Source organism: Asterias amurensis, chromosome 2, assembly GCF_032118995.1.
Source record: "Asterias amurensis chromosome 2, ASM3211899v1".
Lineage (NCBI taxonomy): Eukaryota > Metazoa > Echinodermata > Asteroidea > Forcipulatida > Asteriidae > Asterias > Asterias amurensis.
In genome coordinates this window covers 383,286-404,808 of record NC_092649.1, presented here as the reverse complement: position 1 = coordinate 404,808, position 21,523 = coordinate 383,286, and the positions used below count along the sequence as shown (strand labels likewise).

At 35.4% G+C, this 21,523-nt stretch overlaps 1 protein-coding gene across 3 annotated transcripts in view; it reads right to left on the bottom strand.

Moving 5' to 3' along the window:
• The window catches only part of LOC139933870 (cadherin-like and PC-esterase domain-containing protein 1), a 35,480-nt gene that overhangs the window by 2,357 nt on the left and 11,600 nt on the right, over positions 1 to 21,523 (bottom strand). For all 3 annotated transcript variants that reach the window (XM_071928112.1, XM_071928113.1, XM_071928114.1), the window contains 18 exons: positions 20,202 to 20,728; positions 15,899 to 16,091; positions 14,751 to 14,881; positions 12,886 to 12,970; positions 11,650 to 11,830; positions 11,229 to 11,406; positions 10,523 to 10,710; positions 9,892 to 9,964; positions 7,771 to 7,941; positions 6,936 to 7,040; positions 6,148 to 6,508; positions 5,795 to 5,984; positions 4,824 to 5,004; positions 4,315 to 4,438; positions 3,094 to 3,230; positions 2,593 to 2,915; positions 1,045 to 1,132; positions 630 to 776 (listed from right to left, as the gene is read on the bottom strand). In XM_071928112.1, coding sequence (XP_071784213.1) covers positions 630 to 776; positions 1,045 to 1,132; positions 2,593 to 2,915; positions 3,094 to 3,230; positions 4,315 to 4,438; positions 4,824 to 5,004; positions 5,795 to 5,984; positions 6,148 to 6,508; positions 6,936 to 7,040; positions 7,771 to 7,941; positions 9,892 to 9,964; positions 10,523 to 10,710; positions 11,229 to 11,406; positions 11,650 to 11,830; positions 12,886 to 12,970; positions 14,751 to 14,881; positions 15,899 to 16,091; positions 20,202 to 20,528 — 3,183 coding nt within the window. In that variant the 5' untranslated portion in view covers positions 20,529 to 20,728. The remainder of the gene's footprint in view (positions 1 to 629; positions 777 to 1,044; positions 1,133 to 2,592; positions 2,916 to 3,093; positions 3,231 to 4,314; positions 4,439 to 4,823; positions 5,005 to 5,794; positions 5,985 to 6,147; positions 6,509 to 6,935; positions 7,041 to 7,770; positions 7,942 to 9,891; positions 9,965 to 10,522; positions 10,711 to 11,228; positions 11,407 to 11,649; positions 11,831 to 12,885; positions 12,971 to 14,750; positions 14,882 to 15,898; positions 16,092 to 20,201; positions 20,729 to 21,523) is intronic.

Sequence of the window (21,523 nt, the reverse complement as noted above, 5' to 3'; positions counted from 1 at the left end):
TGGGGAGAGGTTGATAGTATAAAACATTGTGAGAAACAGCTCCCTCTGAAGTGACGTAGTTTTCGAGAGAGAAGTAATTTTCCACGAATTTGATTTCAAGACCTCAAGTTTAGAACTTGAGGTCTCGAAATCAAGCATCAGAAAGCACACAACTTCGTGTGACAAGGGTGTTTTTTTCTTTCATTATTATCTCGCAACTTCTATGACCGATTGAGCTCAAATTTTCACAGGTTTGTTATTTTATGAATTTGTTGAGATACACCAAGTGAGAAGACTGTGTCCACTGTCTTAAACACTGTTTCAAAGTGCTGTACAGTTAAGAAAAACATTAAAATGCAGGATTAAAAACATGAGAAAAATAGCAATATGTTTTTTAAAAATACACAACAGTTACAAAAGTAGCAAGAAATTAGTAAAAACATTGCAATACAAACAATCACATTACACAGAATAAAATACAAAATAATAAGCGTCAGGCGGGCACAGAGTAAATGGATCGTCATCAGTGAGTTTGTTCACAATATCAAACTAAGCACCCTTGACAGGCCTTTTGTTGAAATCATCATTGTCACGTCCAGTAAGGAACCCCCAATACATCATTGACACACCCGTAAACCGTACCCACTTACCCTGTGAAAGTGGCAAGCACATTTGCCCTGTAGGAACTCCCTATACCTTGCCATGGTTATGTTGAATGTATCCACAACATCAAAACCAGCACCTTTTGCATAGTTTAAGATTCCCTGATTGTGGTGGAAGACTTTACGCTGTTCTTGCTGTAAGGAAAGACAAGGGTGTAAGTGTCAAATATATACACTATGAGAAATCCTAGGACACTAAATTAAATAGTCCAGAGCTTTTTTTTAAATAAAATTGTAATCTACATTGCAGTTCATAGAAGCCTTATGGCCCACTAACAATTCTTGATAATAGGCAACAATTTGCTACAGAAGAGGTGCTTACTTTGAATCTCAACTTTCTTTAAGACAAAACACTTTTTATCTGAATGGTAAACTTTGAGAGATTGTTATTGTCTGTGCTTACCAGTGAGAGGCAGTGTATTCCATCTACTGGTTGATGAAAACCAGCACCAAGACTCTTCATTACACGCCTGATATCACTCAAGCCCTCTCTGCAATACAAACAATAGACTCAATTAACTCATGTAATATGGTTTTCATTCAAAACACCATTCAAGAAACTGGTGAAACAATTACAGTTGAAGTGATTACAATGTTTGATTAAATTAAAAACAGTTTTAACAACAATGAATAGGGTGCCTCTTTCAATTGGTGTAATCAATAAAAGCATTGGTGATACATGGGGGTCTTTCAATGCCATTTTTCAACTACATATGTCTCAGTTGACTGGTATCGGAATGGAATGAACTTTATAATAAACCAAGCCTAGACTTTCCTCCTTTATCAAACATCTATGAGACCCTTCAACAATGATTAAAACAATGGAGTAACAATGAAATTCAAAAGTCATATCAATATAATATTAAAACAGAACAGTGAATTCTATAGGCAGAACATACAAAATAAGGTCACACAATTCAATGCAGAAAAGAATAGCTCTTTAGAAAAAAAGAAGTTGTTTTAAAGTTATCAATCTACATGTTTAATAAACAGAAATTGAAAAGAATGACGATGATGTTTCTAAGGTGTTTCTAGACATCTTACTCATCTTTACATCATGTCAAGTATTAACCACAACTAAGAACATCTGATTGACATGAGTACACTCCTATACACAAAATATTCAGAGTTTGGCCCAAGGGTAACAGAAAGTATACAACTGTTTAGACTGAAAGCAATACCAGGATAAAGTTATTTGAAACTGGATATTGCAAAATGGTAAAATCAATGTCAGAACTGCTACTGCACAAACAACAAAAGGGGAAAACAAACAATTACAAAGTTGTAGTGGGTTTAGAAGAATGAAACTAAAAGCTCTAATAATTAACCCACCTTACTAACGACTGTTGAAGAACCTTCATATGATGAGTGGCTAACCAATGTACTCCTCCAACAACAAAGTTTAAATGTTATGTTTAGAAGAATGAAACTCAAAGCTCTAATAATTAACCCACCTCGCTAACGACTGTTGAAGAACCTTCATATGATGTGTGGCTAACCAATGTACTCCTCCAACAACAAAGTTTAAATGTTATGTTTAGAAGAAAGAATGAAACTCAAAGCTCTAATTATTAACCCACCTCGCTAACGACTGTTGAAGAACCTTCATGTATTGAGTGGCTAACCAATGTACTCCTCCAACAACAAAGTTTAAATGTTATGTTTAGAAGAAAGAATGAAACTCAAAGCTCTAATTATTAACCCACCTCGCTAACGACTGTTGAAGAACCTTCATATGAGTGGCTAACCAATGTACTCCTCCAACAACAAAGTTTAAATGTTATGTTCAGAAGAATGAAACTAAAAGCTCTAATTATTAACCCACCTCGCTAACGACTGTTGGAGAACCTTCATGTGATGAGTGGCTAACCAATGTTCTCCTCCAACAACAAAGTTTAAATGTTATGTTTAGAAGAAAGAATGAAACTAAAAGCTCTAATTTTTAACCCACCTCGCCAACGACTGTTGAAGAACCTTCATATGATGAGTGGCTAACCAATGTACTCCTCCAACAACCAACACTGTATTCCCATTATTCTCTAACGGCATAGATTGTCTTATGAGTTGATATAACGCTTTATCAAACACTGGTCTATCACTAGCCGTTAACCAGAACTGTGGGTAGTAGGCAAAACTGACTGTAGTTTGATTATTGTTGAGGTTCTTGTAGACTTTAATGTCATGAGTTTTATCCCATTCTGTTAGAGTGCCATTGAGTTTCTCCATTAGGTAGTACATGATACCACGATTAGTTGAATCACCAATAAACAGAATCTGAGAAGAAAATATTCAAGATATTAAAATTACAATAGTTTAAAACGCAGCATACTCAATACACTCAATACACAAAATTTATAAAGAAAAATCTATGTCATTGGATCATTTAATTAAAAAAAAAACAAGCAATAAATAAACCAACTAAATTTGAAAATTTACTTGTTTCTCTGCCAACCTTTTTGCCTGCGAGACACTGCTTTAAGTCCGGTGGTTTAATAGTCTGGTGCCGGCATCCTTGAGGCTGCCACTTTGCCTCCTTCCAATAACAACTTGTGTTATCAATACAGCGGTGGCAAGGTACTAACCATTTCCCTAAGAATCAAAGGGATATAGAGATCAACAAATACAAATTAATAAAACTTCATAAGACTGGTGCTGTTGCACTAAACAAGTAATTCAATGCTACAAGAAACAATCAACTTCAGAAAATTCTCTTAAAGACATGGTATTATTGTTTGTCATTGTCAAAGACCAGTATCCTCACTTGCTGTATCCCAACATACTCATTTAAAAGCAAACATGTTGGGCTGAATTGGTTATCAAAATTGCAAGAGACAAAAGAAAGAAAAATGTATGCCTAGAATTGTGTGCTTTCAGATGCATGAGGAAGGCTCCTGATGAACCCTTTCAAAGATTCAATTTTTGTTGTTGAAAAACTACCACTTCTCTTAAACTACATTACTTCAAACGGTGTAATTTCCAATGCTTAAAGTATTAACAACTCTCCCGTGTTTTTTTTTCAAGCAAGTTTTTATGGTCATTATTCTTTTGGTTTGTTACTAAAAGTAAACCCTCTCTTTAAAATGATCTCAACTCAAATCTGAATAATGATATAAGTTACCATACAATAGTACAGAGTAAATGTATTGTTTATTATCTATATCAACAACAATCTAACTTTAATCCAACTTTATATAAGATGCTCTAATGACTGATCCAAACACAATAAATTGTATCAAATAAAATAGTAAAACATAAACACAAATTGGAATGACAAATGCCATATGCAAGTACAGATAGCCAATTAAATAGATTGATATAGATAAATAGACAGTTATGAGATAAACAGATATATTATTATATACATAATAAAAGAATGAAACCATTCAAAATATGCAAAGTTAAGCACAATACATGTAAATTGTAAAAACAAAGGAAGAAAACCATCAGACAAATGTTTTTAAAAAGTAAATAAAACATACATCCAATACAAAGATGGGTCGGAGTGATGGAAAAAGAGAAAGGGGTTAAGTAAATTTGGGAAAGGCGGGAAAGCAGTCAGGAGAGGATACTAGAGGGAGGGGCTGATGGAATGGGGCGGGGCTGATGGAATGGGGCAGGGCTGATGGGAAAGGGGCGGGGCTGAATTGTATAAAGGCTCTCTACTAATACACACCTTGAATGTCACCACTTTTACACTGAGGGAGGTTTTTGGAAGACTTGACATAGTCCTCCCAGCTTAATGATGGGACTAGATTCAGACCACAGGATGAGCTAGGTATGAACTGCAAATTACATTCCTAAACAGCAACAAAAAACACAGACATAATCAAATTAATTATAAATAGACTAGATAATGATTATCACAGGATGAGCCAGATATAAACTGCAAATTACACTCCTAAACAGCAACAAAAAACACAGACATAATCAAATTAGTTATAAATAGACTAGATAATGATTATCACAGGATGAGCCAGATATAAACTGCAAATTACACTCCTAAAAAGGAACAAAAACACAGAGGTAAAATATTTATAAATGGATCGTAACTATCACACGAGTTCAGCTGTGACTAAATTGTATTTATTCATTTCACATTCAAGAGTCATTATTTAGGCACTGCTGTAATTTCTATGAAAAAGGATAAATGGTTATAATTTACTATTTTGAAGCTTAACATACCTGTACTAAGCTACAAACTTGATAATTCTTGTTGCCAACAAAAGCCAGTTCATCCTCCATGATGCTTTTACGATATACAGTAACTGTGTATGTATTCATGACCCATGGTTCCGAATGAGTTATGTCAACTACTAACATGTTGATTCGATTCTCACCAGTACCAAGGGTGTAATTAGTTGGCCTACAAAGAAGACAGATAAAGAAAATTATTATCATTCAGAAATTATTTACAATCTATTTTCGGTGAAGATGAAAAATCATACACTTTGGCCTTCAACATTAATAGTTAGTGGCCTGACCTTTTGACCCTTGCAGAGTCTTTCTCAAAGACAAACGACAACACAGTTGAACCTCAAGAAAGACTCTGCTAGGGTTGAAATGACAAGCCATTACCTATTTGTTTGCAATTTAAAGAAAAACTTACAACCTCATATTTTCACTGAAGCCCTTGTGAACTGTTTTTAACTTGGGCATTTGAAGAATTAGTTATCTTGAACTTGTATGTTAGTGTCATGGGCTATTTTAGCACCTTGAGCACCTCATTTTGGTGGATTTTGGCGCCCTATAAATATTCGTTGTCGTCGTCGTCGTCGTCGTCGTCGTCGTCGTCGTCGTCGTCGTCGTCGTCGTCGTCGTCATTATTATTATTATTATTATTATTATTATTATTATTATTATTATTATTATTATTATTATTATTATTATTATTATTATTATTATTATTATTATTATTATTATTATTATTATTATTATTTTAGAATTCAACTTATGGTTATATGTTGAGACTAAAGCAATTTCAATTCAATTTCAATTCAGGAACATTTATTTCAATGCTGTAATTCATTACAAAAAGAACATAAAATTGAAATTACCCAAGTAACACAGTAGCATGAGATAATAAATATATTTGGTGCACAATGAACCAATAATAATCGGCAGAACAATAACATCCCAATCAGACTAAACTATACCTTGATATTCCATAGCGATCTTCCACCCTCGCCTCACTGTCACAGCTTCTTGCAAAGCCCCAAACCTTGATTAATGTGACGTCATGTGGAACCATTGCCTGGTACTCGGTCACCTTGGGGTCAAAGGTCGGGCTCAGAATTATAGTTGGATCAGTACGAAAGTCTAGAAGTTCAGACAAAGTTGTAGGATCTGAAATGAAATTTTAAACCTCTTCATATTTTTTTAAACTAGATGCAAAACATTTTCAATTCAGAATCGCCAACAGAGCATGCTGTCTGAACTGGAAGCTTCATGTCAGCCAGAGATTTAGTTAAATGCCTGAGAGTGGACAATAGTTTGTGACTCTACTCACCATCACTACATCTTGGTCTATGGTATCTTGGATCTTTATGCATTGGATCAATCTCAAACACATTGCTAATCAAAACTTCATTAGATCTTGCCATCAGACGTTGCTGCCCAGTTCCATTGCCAAAGTTGTTTTGTATATCATCCTCAGCCAAGCTCTGTCTATCCCTGCCCCAATAATGCTGCTCTAGGTTTGCAACAACATTCTGAAGTTCAGCTGTGCTGTGTCTGCTAGTAGGTGATGTAAATAGCGCCCCCTGGTGGTTGTAGAGGGGTATGTCATCAAGCTGTAACCGTGATGAGAGGTAACGTTGAACGTCTCGTAAGAGGCTGTTGTACTTCAGGCTTGAGTAAGATGGGTAAAGCTGTAAGATACAAGATTAGTTCACTCAATCAATATTTATTCCTTAGCAGATACAAAGAAGTTTCAACATACTCAGTTATACATTTAGAGGTAGATTTGTTCATACATAAGTGTTTTTCATGTGAAGTGTAACACTGGAATTGCACTTGTAAATCTGTCTAGTCATTCAAAAAAAGGTAAGACGTGGTGTACAAGGAAAATGACAGAGCATTTTGGGGGAAAAAAAGAATAGTAGTCATTAAGCTTGATGGTTAAGTTACAGTAGTGCTGACACCTCATAATTTGCATATGATCCAATGTGCTGAGCTTATGAGGTTACAAACAAGATAATAAACATCAGTGTGAACATACTTTAATAGAACGGTGACTTTCAACCAAAGACACTATTATGTTTGTTAGTCTGTTTGTTTGTCAGTCTGTCTATGTACCTGTTGGTAGCTGCCTTTATTCAGAGTCTCTCTCCTTGTTGCTAGTAAATATTCTAAATCTTCTCTAGTCAGGCACATCTGGTTATTGGCATGGCAGTTAACACCCTATACAACAAAACAAACAACAACAAACAAACAAAAGAAGAGAAATGGAGAGCATCAAATAATTTGAGTTTTTAATATATCATTATTTTATCAGTGTCACATTTTAATCGGAAGAAGAAAATATTTTTGCCATGCTAAATAAAACATTGGAAAAAACACCTATCTACTGTGAATAATTATTTTGCAATGGTGGAACAAAAGTTCTTTTATCAAGCCAATCCAATTTGGTGAACATCACAACATAGGGCATAATATGTGGATTGAAATGTAACTAGTATCTAGAACACGAACCAAAGGTAAATCAGTGGTTTGGGGGCAAATGAGATTTCACTCCCATCCTCTAATAAGAACACCTTACAGCTATAATATTTGGAAAAATCATTAAGTTTTATTAATTATACTGCTATTCATTCTACAGTAGCCAACATTTCAAGTGTTGTCTCTGTGAATCCCCTGGGGCTGATTCCATTGAAGAGTCTATAGCAAGTAAAAGTAACAGGTTTATTTTGATTGATTGTAGCAATCAAAACAAGCAATTTGTAAAGTCTGATCCAGATCCAAACTTTACAATAGTTCCTTAATTGGTACTGGTATGACCTGTATAGCTTTTACAGTGAATTTTTATTTTTATTTTATACAAAATCCATTCATGAGTTTTGCCTTTAAGACAAAAATGGGCACAAAAGTAACAGAAGTGTTTGTAAATTGAACACACACTGATTGAACTTACTAATATTCCAACGTTGAGGTGTAAATGCTCCAATGCATGGGCTACATCTTTAGCTACTAATGTTTGGGAAAGAAGAATTGAAACGGCATCATCTACAGCATTCTGCTTAATAGTTGTACTAGCCCAGCCATTGGTATCTTGATTTGTGTGTAGATGGGGCTGACCATTCACCTGGAGAAAGAGCAAGTTGAGTTTCAGAACAAAAACTACAATATGAAGATGGTTACGATCAGTTGTATAATCTTGATATATTTCTTATTACTGGTTGCACAATTCAGACTGTCATTATAATCATACTTAACTAATGTTTGACTCTGCATTTATAAATACCAAAGCGGTTTATCCATTCTGTTTTGTGGAGAGGGCATCACGTGGGAGTGTTTAAACGGATGATATAACACCAGTAAAAAGTTTTTAAACATGGGCGTGACGCACTAGTGCTCAAAGACAGTTTATTCATTCCTATTGGTCAAGAGCAACAGCTGGAACACCTGTGCCACATCACGCGATAAACGTGACGCGCACGACAATCTCCCTATGAGCAGTTTAACCAGAGGGCCATACAATTTCATAGCTGGAGGGGTGTTTTGTTTCAAGAAATCATTTAACAATTTTTGTTAAATCGCTTTTTTTACTTTTGGACCAAAAATTTTTGATGTTTTTTTACCGAACAAGTTTATATGAATAGGAATCAAAATGTGCTTGGCCGGTATTAAACATTTTGTTTAAAACCGGTTGCAGTCTGGATACTGACCCTCGCCTATTGCATCCAAACTGCAACCAGTATTAAACAGAGTGTTTAATATTGATTCCCTTATTCAAACACCCATTTGGGTGTGATGGTAGCTCATTCTGTCCAATCAAACAACTATGAGACCACCAGATAGGGCTAGATACCTCATCAGTTGGTAGAGCATTGACACATTAATCCAAAGGTCGTTGCTTCAAATCCTGCTCTATGAATTCTTGTCTTTGTTCTTTACTTACTTGGATGCTTAGACTAGAACAGTTTGCATGTATTAAAGGAAGTGGACACTATTGGTAATTACTCAAAATAATTATTAGCATAAAACCTTACTTGGTAACGAGTAATGGGGAAAGGTTGATATTATAAAACATTGTGAGAAACGGCTCCCTCTGAAGTGACGTAGTTTTAGAGAAATAAGTAATTTTCCATGAATTTGATTTCGAGACCTCCGATTTAGAACTTGAGGTCTCGAAATCATGGCTGTGAAAGCACACAACTTCATGTGACAAGGGTGTTTTTTTCTTTCATTTTTATTATCTCGCAACTTCATTGATCGATTGAGTTCAAATTTTCACAGGTTTGTTATTTTATGCATATGCTGAGATACACCAACGGTGAAGGCTAGTCTTTAACAATTACCAAAAGTGTCCAGTGTCTTTAAGTCATGGCAATTGATTGATAGGTTTTTAAATCAATCAACTCCTTTGTTTAGTTTTAAATGTTTCATCAAGGTTTGTTTAGGAACACTTCAAAGTAGCAAAGGCCAAGAGAAGATTCCCCTATAACAAACTGTTATCATATCATCTCAATTTAATTGGATATCTTCAATTACTTGTTCAGAAAAATGTTGTCCTATTGCGACCTTTTTGTCATACTGTTTAATAATATAATACTAATTTAGACCCTGAAGAAAATCACTTTAGCAACAGAGCCTTATAAAGAAATCTTTGAGAGTACTTGCTATATGAACCAGAAACATATCCACTAAACCATTACTCTTCTTCAACGCTGGAACATGAACCCATGGTTTAACACTATGTCCGATGAAGCAATTATTGAGATGTGTCATGCTCAAGGACACAAGGTGCCAGGACATATTGGGATTCCCTGCATTGTGTAATGATACCACTTGAATAAATCACACGAGAGACTGCTCAACCATTATGCTCTATTACACCCAATATATATATCACAGCCCCACAGTGAATGAGATGAATAATAATGAATTCAGGATATCCATACACACACTGGATGCTAAGCTGCAATGCAGCTCAGCATCTGCTGCATACTCATAAGTTGAACTGGTTTCAGGGATAAAGTTGCAGGAAATTGTAGGTTCAAGTTACACTACGAGCAAGGCTAAGATTGATTACCTCAACAACCATGGGATGTAGAGTAGAGTTAAAGATGATGTCAAACCCAAGAAGCTGAAAACAATTCTTGCATCTACAAAATAAAAAATAAATTGTAATGAGAGCCAATAACAGTCATCTAAGATAAAAGTAACAGGAAAGTAGTGTAAAACCAGCAACATACTTCACAAAAACACTAGCTGAAAGAAACCTCACTGTCAACCAAAATGACCTATAGATAAATGAAAAACTATTTATTGGTCTGATGTTTCAACCCTAGCAGAGGGTAAAGGACAACACAACAAACACAAACACATAAAAGAGTGTACCCAGGTGGCAAGAGCGAAGGCGTGAAGAAAAGGTAATTGCAAGTAACATTTAATTGAAGAAAGAACAATGGAAAAACAGCAAAGATTGTATAAAGAAGATCACAATATGATATAATACTTCCTTGCCACAGTAAAATTAAAATCTGTGCAACTTATTGAGTTGGCATAACTATTTTGACATCAATGTTGTGCCTTTTTGTTTGGCTTTACATGATGTTTGTACCAGCAATGATAAATTCATGTTTTGGATTTAGTAGGCCCATGCTAAGATTTAAACATTACAAAAACTTCTTTTTTCTTTTCTGTTGAGCAGAGTAGCTTACCTATAGTGCTCATCCCAAGGCTGTTTAGCAAAGCGGCCAAAGTGGGATACCAGAGAAGATTCTGCAACTAGTAAAGTCTCAACAATAACTGTAGCTAGATTCTGGAAAGCTATCTCAGCTGCATCATAACCAAAGTTATACTTGAGATAATGCTTGAACTGCGCAAGATACCACGTTCTGTTGGGAATCTATAACAAATATACAAAGGGCTCTATTCACATGACTGTAATTAATGAAGAAATGGTGCAAGAGACTGTCAGTCTATGAAAAAAAGTTATAACCTTTGGAAAATGCTTGACAACAAGTCTTTTAGAAATCTATGAAGAATTCTTTCAGAACAACTCCATCTAATGAGGAAATGGTGCAGAGGAAATGGTGCAAAAAGACTCACTCTATAACTCAAAGTTATAACCTTGAGATAATGCTTGAGATAATTTATGAAGAGTTTCATCTATATCAGCAACGATGTTAGGATTGTATGCCTGATATTTCATTGTTTTATTGGCAAGGTTGTTTTACCATAATAAATAGCACCTCTATGTGGAAATGTAAACTTTTATTGAGCCATCTGAAAGAGCACCTAGGCAACTAAAAACATTTCAAAACAACTAGTTACTGCAAAACACTCACAAAAATTGAGCATGGATAAATTTGGCAAGTCTATGTCGGGTTGTTAACATAGCTTGTATACTGCAGTTGAGTTTACCTTCTTGAAACCTCGCTGGTAGTCATGCCTAAAGTGAACCAGTCCTTCAGAGTGTATATAAGCCCTGAGTGGATTAATTGATGTAACTAAGACGTAAGCTCTGATGTTGATTGGCATTCCAAAGACCAGTAGAGGGTTGGGGAAATACTGCTGAACAACAGCCTTCTTGTAACGAAATCTAGAGATATAAAAATACGAGCGTATTAAAATGTTATTAATGAAATACATCATTCTTTAGGTCTAGGTTTCTTGACAATGCAGTGAAATAAAAACTTAATATTATGTTCAAACTTTCATCTGATTTCTTCATTGACTACTGCAGAGTTGTATAATCAGAATTCTACCCTGCTGAACTATCAATACCCAAAGCTTTTATGTATTGTTTGTTATCAACAATTGAGTACAATAGTTCCTAACTTACTCTCTAATTTTGGAATAATCTCTATCTTTGGAAGGTTGTAGGACCTGTATGTTCCCTCCAGGACTAGTAGATTTAAAGACCCATTGAACCTCATCACCTAATGCATCAGCTACTCCTAAGAACTGATCATACTGACTTGGCATCACCCAACACGCTGGGGTAATGTGACTCTGCTTCATCACTGTAAACAAAAACAACATATAAAAGATGTTCAGTTTTGCATTTGAGATGAAAAATAATTTTTTATGATGTTTTTTCCCTTACACCGATATGTAATGAGCACTGCATACTCAGTACTTTCCCAAGTTTTGTGTGAACAAAAATTCCACTGGCAAATAACTACAGTGCAATTCAAACCCACCTTTCAAAGATGAACATCTATTCATTTATACTAAGGATTTAAACTGCCTCTAGACATCACAGGCTAGCTCGGTGGTCTAGTGGTAAGACATCTGCGCTAGCAAGTAAAGGTCATTGGTTTGAATCCCACCGAGTGAATTGCCTGCTCTTTATACAATACAATAATGTCAAGTCACCATCATTTCTCAATGGGAACTGGCTCCAACAGAGGTAAACACAGTACTGAGATGTAAGCGTTACTGACAATGACTAGCTAAGCAAACTAGTTGACAACCAACTGCTCTATGAATCACTCTTACATGATCATTTTGTTACTCATAAATACCCCATACAGTTTCTCTACTCCTATTGGTGGAGAGCGCGTCACGTGGAGTGTTTAAACAGTTGATAATGACCAGCTGGAGCTGTTTATAACCGGCTGGCTTCCGCGTGTCGGGCGCGCTCAAGATTATCATGCGGAACGCAGTTCATAGCTATTAGTAACAGCGCGTAATCTATTCTAAGCGCGCGCTTACACACAACCCACTCGCATCAAACAGATTCTTCACAAAGTTTCCTTTAAACATCCGTTTAAAACCTTGCAGGGTTGTTGCCGTGCGATAAAGGCCCGAGCTGCAGTTTTAAATGGCCATTTAAGAACTCGTTGCTACCCTTTTATTCCCTTATTTATAACAAAGTAAGAGAGTATTGGGTATAAAAACTGTGTTCTTGTGAGAGATACCATTTTACCCCCATTGTTGTACAGTTTGATATCATCAATGGTTTTGAGTGGAGTACATTACCACTCACAGGTAGTCTACAGGCTCTATCTAAATTAACTTTAAAAGAATACAAAAGTAAAGTTGTTGGAAAGGTAGTTTGAGGTGAGTTACTTACTAGGTATTTTTCTTGCATGGTTCATTGTGTAGCAGAAGCCATCCTTTTTCCATAGTACGTTTCGAAGTCCTGGTATTCTATTGATCTGTTGAGAAGCAAAATAAGAAACAGCTTGAGAATCCAAGCAAAAACTCAAGGATAAATTGTACAAGTATTATATCTGTATGTCTGTCATATCTGTAACTCCTAACAAAACGCTACAAAACCTTATCCTAAGTTTAGTCCAATTTAGTTCTTGCTAATCAAGTCAGCAAAGCTTGGTATGAGGCTAAGCTTATCACTATCAAACTTCACTTTGTTATGTTGCTTTCTTGATAATCAGAAAGTAAAAGGATTCTGTTTGATTTGAAAATTAAGGTTCCAGTAGGGTAACTAGACAATTCTATTCATTTTATGTTATTTTATATTTGTTATTGTCGAGAACCAAAACTATGCTTTAAGATGAGTGTATGATACAAGCCTATAGTAGTTGTCTCAAAGTAACCCTCACAATTGTCATCTACAAAAAAACATTGCTGGTACTGTTAAGTTTTTTTGACAAATTTTAACTCACATTTATTCCTATGAAAAAGCACCAAACTAATAAATAATTTGTTTTTTAAATGGCATGAAGTGTAACAATATTTGCAACAAAGCAATTAAATTAAGGCAGTCAGGCTAGAATCAAACTTGTAGTATTGTGATAACATACTTTTGTTGATGTAGGGAGTCCTCAATACTATATATGGTACTGTGCAGTTTTGTTTAAAATAATTAAATTTCTTTCTACAAGAAAGCACCAAACAAATAAATATCTGAAAAAACATTGCATGAAGTATTACAACATTTGTTTTCACCACAGATACAGCTTTGTCATGTAGGAGTTCTCTATAATATATTATCATTCTTATGAAAAACAAATCAAGAATATTGTTCTTGAAAATACAAACATAATGCTGGCGAGCCAATACTACGATGTTTACGTCTCTTGAAAGCATGTACCAGGGTTTACTACGATGTTTACGTCTCTTGAAGGCATGTACCAGGGTTTACTACGATGTTTACGTCTCTTGAAGGCATGTACCAGGGTTTACTACGATGTTTACGTCTCTTGAAGGCATGTACCAGGGTTATGAGTACTTTAAATAGGTTCTACTGACATGGTGGAATTTGTGGAATGAATCAATAATGATAAATGAACCACTGTAAAAAATGATTAATTTCAATAAAAATAACAAAGTGTGAAGTGCCAAAAATCCATAATTCTGCTTTTATATGCAAGCTTTTTCCATGTCTTATCTATTTTAGTCACTGATTATTTTAATTGATGAGATGACAGAAATCATCTTGGAATTCTCTGACTCTGCAACAGTGTAAGCTGGAATCTGTAACTCGGTTTGATGATGATACATTACAGTCAGTAACACAAACTACTGAGTGCATTGGAGAACACTATTGATGGACAATAAGTTTATTCTTATTTTTATTAAAATGTATGACATCAGATTAAGACAACTGAATACTCAACAGTTATTTCCATAACAAGGATAACCTTTAATTAAAAGACAGTCTTTGTTAAAGATGCTTTGTTCAAAATCTTCTCATTGCCTTCTCTTTCAACCGATACTACTGATTTTTATGTACCAAGAATCCACATGTCATAGTCACTATAAAAAATGTATCTCTGCATGCTCCTGGACTAAATCAATTGAAACATCCACTGCACAGAACCTCTGATAAAATCCTCTTCATATTCACAAATACTTCTAGAATGTTATATGATAATTCTTGCCTGCAACCAAGCCCTCAAAGTGTTATTATGACCCGTTTCCATTGGTGTGATGTTACTATTCTCTATGAGTAACGTGTGATGTTGAGTAACGTACCTTTTGGCCAGAGTGTAATTTAGTAAATGAAGTCCTCTCAAGACACTCTACAGAATCTCCATCAGTGAAAGCTAAACAGAGTAGTACCATCCATCCTTCCCAATCAGTAGATGATACCACCTGCAGTGGCCCTGTAGGTTGTAAATCACTTAACACATTAACAATTCACTATAATCATACAGCTATGTAAACTTAATCAAACTGTCATATGAACAAAACACACCATTACGATTAGAGTAGTTTCTGTCAATGATGAAACCAAGGATGCTCCTTAAGAGTTTTTATATCTAAATCACTGTAGCTGAGATCCAAGAAATGGATTGTAAATTACATTTGAAGTCTGTATCCTAAAAGTAGTTCAACCTGTAAATATACTACAGGGCTATTCAAAATATAAACCTGAACTTTTTAAATATGTTATATATAACACTAGTTACGTATTCATACTACATATTTCAGATGTCTTCAAATGTGCATTAATAACTTTCTTAGGGATCAATTTTGAAACGAATTGAAAAACAAACTCCTTATCCTTCTTTTAAATGTCCTGGACTGGATTTCATAATAAGATTTATATTAAAGATGGTCAGTATTCATATAGTGATTATTATTGTGACGTCACACTTTGCAGTGAGGATTGACATATTATTAACTCTTTGTGAAATTGAGCCCTGGATGTTTTAAGTGCATTACACAGTACATGCCCAACAGGTTTATACATCCCATCTTATCCCTTGCCACAAACCATAATGACAAAGCATGAAGTGGTCTACAACTGACCGCAGTCAAAAGCACTTTTCAATTGCACTGAGCTGTCTAGGAAAAGCAACAATCAAGTAAACAAGTAGCCTAAAACTTTTCATTTTGGGGAAACAAACTTTGGCACAGTAAAATATTACATGCCTAATGACTCAGACCGCAGGCTTTGACTCAATGAGTCCACACATGGGACTTGAGGTATGCAGATTTCTTGAATAGAAGTCTAGCAAAGTATAAAGACATCAACTTTCTCTGATATCAAGTAACTCCTTTGGGTCACGTTCAGAGTCCGTGATTCTAAGAAAGCTAGGGTTGTTCTGTACAATAAGACTCAGTTTTGATTCATAAATCTAGGAAGTGTAGCCCTACCCCCAAGTGAGTAAACTTACCCCGTTCCTGTGCAGTGAGTGTGTTATTCCCATCATCCACTCTGTCAATGCTGGGTTGCCTGACAATGAATCCCTGTTTGGTGAATGCCTTTTCATAAAGTGGGAGGTCACGGTTGATGACATCAGTTTGACCTCTGACCTCGATTGATCTTGACTTTGTCGTTTTGATTTGTTCCATAAGCATTGATTCCAGCTGGAGAAAAGAAATCAAATGTAGAAACTATTGGAGTAACTGAAAGCAGTGTGCACCATCTCAGATATAACAGCTTACTTTTCAATTGAATATATTTTTCAAATTTCACCTCCTGTTAGGAAGATTATGAAATGTGTTTTGATGAATTTTTTAAGGACAATACATAAAGTCACCAACTCCCATCTAGAGTGTGTACGACATGGACATAAATTCAAACAACAAAACCAACTAACAGCCCCCTCTCCCCGCCCATCATTTAACAAAAAATCCTCCTCTTCGACTCATTTGGTTAAAATCCATTTTTATAATTCAGATGTTCCACCTTTTAGCCCTACTGGAACCCTGAACCACATCCCCATCCTTGCTATAATAAACAACAAGTATTTGTTATATGCTAAAATAACGATGAGATAATGCAATTATCCTCAGGGGTTTTACTACAACCATCAGGCACACCATGTACAATATAAACATTATTATAGCATCCTCTACATGTTACTACAACCATATAGAAAGAACCAGGCACACCATGTACCAGTCAGTAGAAACATTATTATAGCATATAAACATCATCTGCATCTTAACATCAGGTTTTACTTCAACCTTTCTGTTTTCACAGCTGACAGTGTTATCCACATAATTATGTAGCTTCAAAATCAATCTAATGATAAAATTCCACAACTATTAATTTAATCAGTGAAATTTATAAACAAAATCACTATACAAACATGGTTGTTATTCCATAAGCACAGAATGCCCCTGGGTATACTCAGCGATGGGTGGGGCTCTATTAACTCAGAAGTCAAAGTGAATTCCCTTTTGATGCAACATTAAACTGTCAAGAATGTCTGATTGTCCATAGGGCCAGTTGATCATCCATAAGGCCAAGGCCTATCAGTTGAACCAGAGACGATGGAACAGAATAATCCATGTGGTAAATGTTTTTAAGCCTTAGCATAAAAAATATAACTACATTTAAAAATCATCTGTAAACACAAATTGGTGATTTTTCCCTTTTTTCAATGGCTTTCATAAATTAATTAGAAGTTAAATCATTACCACACAATAATACTAATTTCCACACAAAGTGGATAATGAATGCACAACACATCAATCCATTCTCCAATAAAAGAAATTGCTTTGTATTTCATTAGTCTGTGCAAGCTTCATACAGAGTGTAAATAATTTATGACCCGATTCATTTCCGTGACTTCCTTTGATTTTGGTTTAGGTTGCACTGTCTAGGGGCACTAGGGTCTTTCATTTAAGCGTGGATCCCTGTTTGCAATTCCTGCACATCTGTGTCTGTGCATAAATGATGAGTTTGTAAACCTCCTTTTGGCATCCCTCTTTCCTTCTCTTACTATTGGGAGTACATTCTCCATGGTCTGCACCAAGACCCTTAAGTAAACCCCAATCAATATCACACACTCCCAACATAAACACTTCAAACCAAGCAGCTGTATGACGCTCAGCAAGTACACTTTAGTCTATAACTCCTGGTTTATATGAAATAAATTGAAGCTAGCACTCTGTTTTTGAGGGAAATTTAAGGCACAATAGACCTTTATGACGTCACTAGAGTATAGGGCAACCCGCCCCCATGATTATATGGAGGTTGCTCATTGGCTAGTCATGTACAACATGGAAACAAACATCTTCATATTTCCATATAAATTATTTCATCAATAGACAGTCATGTGTGTAAAAACTTCGTCATGTTTCCAATTCCATTGTTTTATCATTGTTTGCATAAAAACTTCTTCATATTTCCATTCTTTTGTCTTTCTATTTCAACTGTAATGTTAAACCTGCTAGGGTATAAAGGATAAAGCAGGAAAATTCCCTAAAATATGCTCAGCTCAAGACACTCAATAGAGTTACATTCTTAATGTGTTGTTTTCAGGATCTATTAAACAAATTTTCAAAACAAAACCACGATGACTTTGAAACTTAGTCTAATGTTCATCCTAAGAAGCTTTTGCACCATCATGAAAAACATTTCACAGAATGGTCGGTACCATGTCAATGTATTGGATCTTGGTACACTTAGCTTTTAAATGAGAATTTGCAACATGTAGAAATATTACAGAAAATAATAAAGAAAGATGATGGTTGGTCTATTGTATTGCTCAATCATACAAGTACTTTCTACACTTGTCAAATCTTGTGAACTTCACTTTGCTTGATGATGCACATTTCTCTTCTATACTTATAAGTCTATCAGGGCCTTACTACTTTTTTCTCACAACTCAGACTCCCTCCCATCACTAATTTTACTTTAGTATTGGAATGGTAGCACTTGGTTATATTGCTCAATCCATTCACAATCCAGTGGGCCTATACACAAAGGCTTAGCCACATCTGTCAACTATTCACGGTTATTAGCACTTTTCAGCTTATACAGGCACTTTTACAACCCTTCCTTTATTTATTCTGACCTCCACCTTTATAACCTGTTTCTTGGGCTGGGTCATAATCAGTTTGCACAAAAACTTCGCAATCATGCACTTGACTATTGAGTGTGTACTATTCTGTTTTATAACACCCCTTGCAAGTATTCTGCCTGCTCATTGGTTTAGTATTCTATCATTTAGGTGCAAGTACTACCCCTAAGACTACAGTTTTCTGACCTGAACTGCAAGGTGACTTGAAGGCAAACATTTCTAAAATGCACCCTGTATAATTTGGGTTTGTGTGTATAGCACAAATCATGAAATGGTCCCAATCCTTGATTTACAAATCTGCATCATGACAAAATGCCATCTTTTCCTTGTAAAGGAGGAAATACGCAGAGCAAGTTCCAGAAGAAACATTCATATACCTTCTTGCTTGGTCAGACTATTTCTCAGTCATTCCAATAGAACCCATTGCCCTGTTTGCCAGAGGAAATTAATTTGCTCAATGTACTCTGCATGAGTTCACAAAGAATTAAATAGTTTAGTCATGCTTTAATGAAGCTATATTAATTCAGGGAAAAGGGTGTACTTTAAAAACTATCGTTTAAATGTTGATGTTGCTTGTATTTAGATTATTAAATGTTTTTCTTTTTTCTTTTTTACCTATAAACTTTTGAGAAAAACACAAGTTGTTTTTTAGCACTAGCATATTAAACAAAAAGTTTGTTTCCTGCATTGAGACCTTTCATGAACAATAAAAGATTCAGATTTGATTATTTTAACACCAACATATAACAACTGGTACTTTTAGTACTTTTTTATAAGCCAGCACAAAACTTGCGCAATTTTTTTATTTATTTTTTTATTTTATATTTTATAACACTTCTTCACTGGCACAACATTTCAAAAAGACAAACACAGGGTACTAAAGAGAAGGGAAAAAAAGTATAAACAATAACATACAGTAGGCCTATATATAAAAATATTGTACAAATTACAGCAAAGTGGCAGGATGGAACAGGTGACCAGCACCTCAGGGGAAGGGTATCCTTTCCCTTTTACCTTTCCATTCAAATCAAAAAGTACACGCCTAGTTCAACATATAGGCCCTACAACTTTACCATGTCATACCATAATAGAGGCAGGAAAACCACCCCATGGTCATACTGTATGCATCATGCAATAATGGTGTTGTGACAGCTCAACTACTTATTTGTTATCCAAACAAGCAAGCAGTCCTACAAATAATAGTGGCCAGATTTCACATCTGAGGAATTTTCAACAAAACGATTAATTGTGCCTCAGTGAGCCACCATAACGCCAGTAAGTACGTGCAATGTAGAAATTTCAACTTAGTGTCAATATTTAGACTGAAGTCAAAATGTCAACTACAATTCCATTTACAGTTGACTGTGTTTGTCCTCATATTAACTGACTTTTTGCACAACAGGTAAATGCTGTTCAGCCATAATGAAAGTTTGCATTTTTCACTTCTCATTCTGGTGAACAGTCTAACAAACATCCCAACAACAAATTCAAGATGCGATACTTGCTTTCTTTTATGCATTGCTGTCAATGTGAAATGCAATCATATAGATTGATTGTGAAGCATTGATAACACAAATTGGAGTCATGCACAAAGATATCAGGGGAAAGTTTGAGTGAACCTAATAATTTTTATAATTGTACATTGATGAAAATTAACACTCACCTGTATTAAGTGCTTATAAATGGGACTCTCCTCAATCATAATGTCTTCCTTCTGCCGAGATTTCCTTTTCTTCATAATGTCATCTTTTAATCTCACTTCTTCCTCTAAGATGTTTTTGGGTCTGACAGAGGCTCTGCCATCTAGTTTCAACGTTCTCTCTAGTGTTTCATCCATTGTCTCACTACTACTGAGAGATTTAAGAAGCATCATGGAATTGGACTGGTAGGTCAGATATAGAGAGAAACAGGCCAAACCAAGAGCAGAGACAAGAATACTGACAATTCTTGAACGACAGAGACGGCTGAGTTTGTATCTGAGAAACCTCATCCTCCCTTCAATCCTTAGTGAGCTACTACCTTCACAACTGATGCTTGTTGTTAATACTAGACGTACTCATCACACACTGCAGACGTCTTGTGCTGAATACCCTCTGGCCTACACTCCACCAATCCCAATACTAGCTGGCGTTACATTAACTAGAACACCCAAGTTGTAGCCATACTTCTTCTATTTATTGACACTGAACCCTGTATTGTTAGGAAATAGAAAGGAAAATCAAAAAAACTGAATGGCAATTGATGGATAGGCTATGTTAGGCCCAGGCTAGGGCACAAGTAAAAAATGTTTCCTGTCATTCACATTAAAATGAACATACAGAGAAAAGATGTGTCATGTAAACTTGGCATTTAACACACAAAAAACCATGATTGATTGATGTAGAACAAGAGTTCTCTGGATTGACTTGGTGATCATTCTCTAAACAAGAGCAGGACCTTGGGCAAACTTTATAACAAAATGCTTCAAGGGGGAAGTTTCAATAGTATTGTGCTTGTTTCGATTCCTTATATAAGCCCATTATAAATGAATGTAACAAAAGCCCTGACAAAAATTAATCATTCGCCAACTTTGGTGCAATTTCAAAAAGTTAGTTGTACAATGTAGAGCAGTGTGTTAATTTTTGGAATTCTTGAGGATGAATGAATTTATTCCTCTTAAACAACTATAAAAAGGTCTACATAAAGGGGGCATGTTCATTCTTAAAAAGCTTCTGATTCAACAAAATATATTAAAGAAGCTCCACCAGTTAAGCAACAAGCGTCTTTTTTTTTTAATAAGTCAAGCCATGGTAAGGGTATGTTTGTACTGCTCTATGAACAAACTGTTTGTTGTTATCCAGCTTGTAGGCCTACATAGGGAAGTAAAACCATATAACACAATTCTTATGAAATGTAGGCCTAATGGTATTTGGCTTGTCACCCTTAGATCACCCCAACATAGTTGTAAAATTTATTGCTGCCAGTTATTACTCTACACTCTACAAC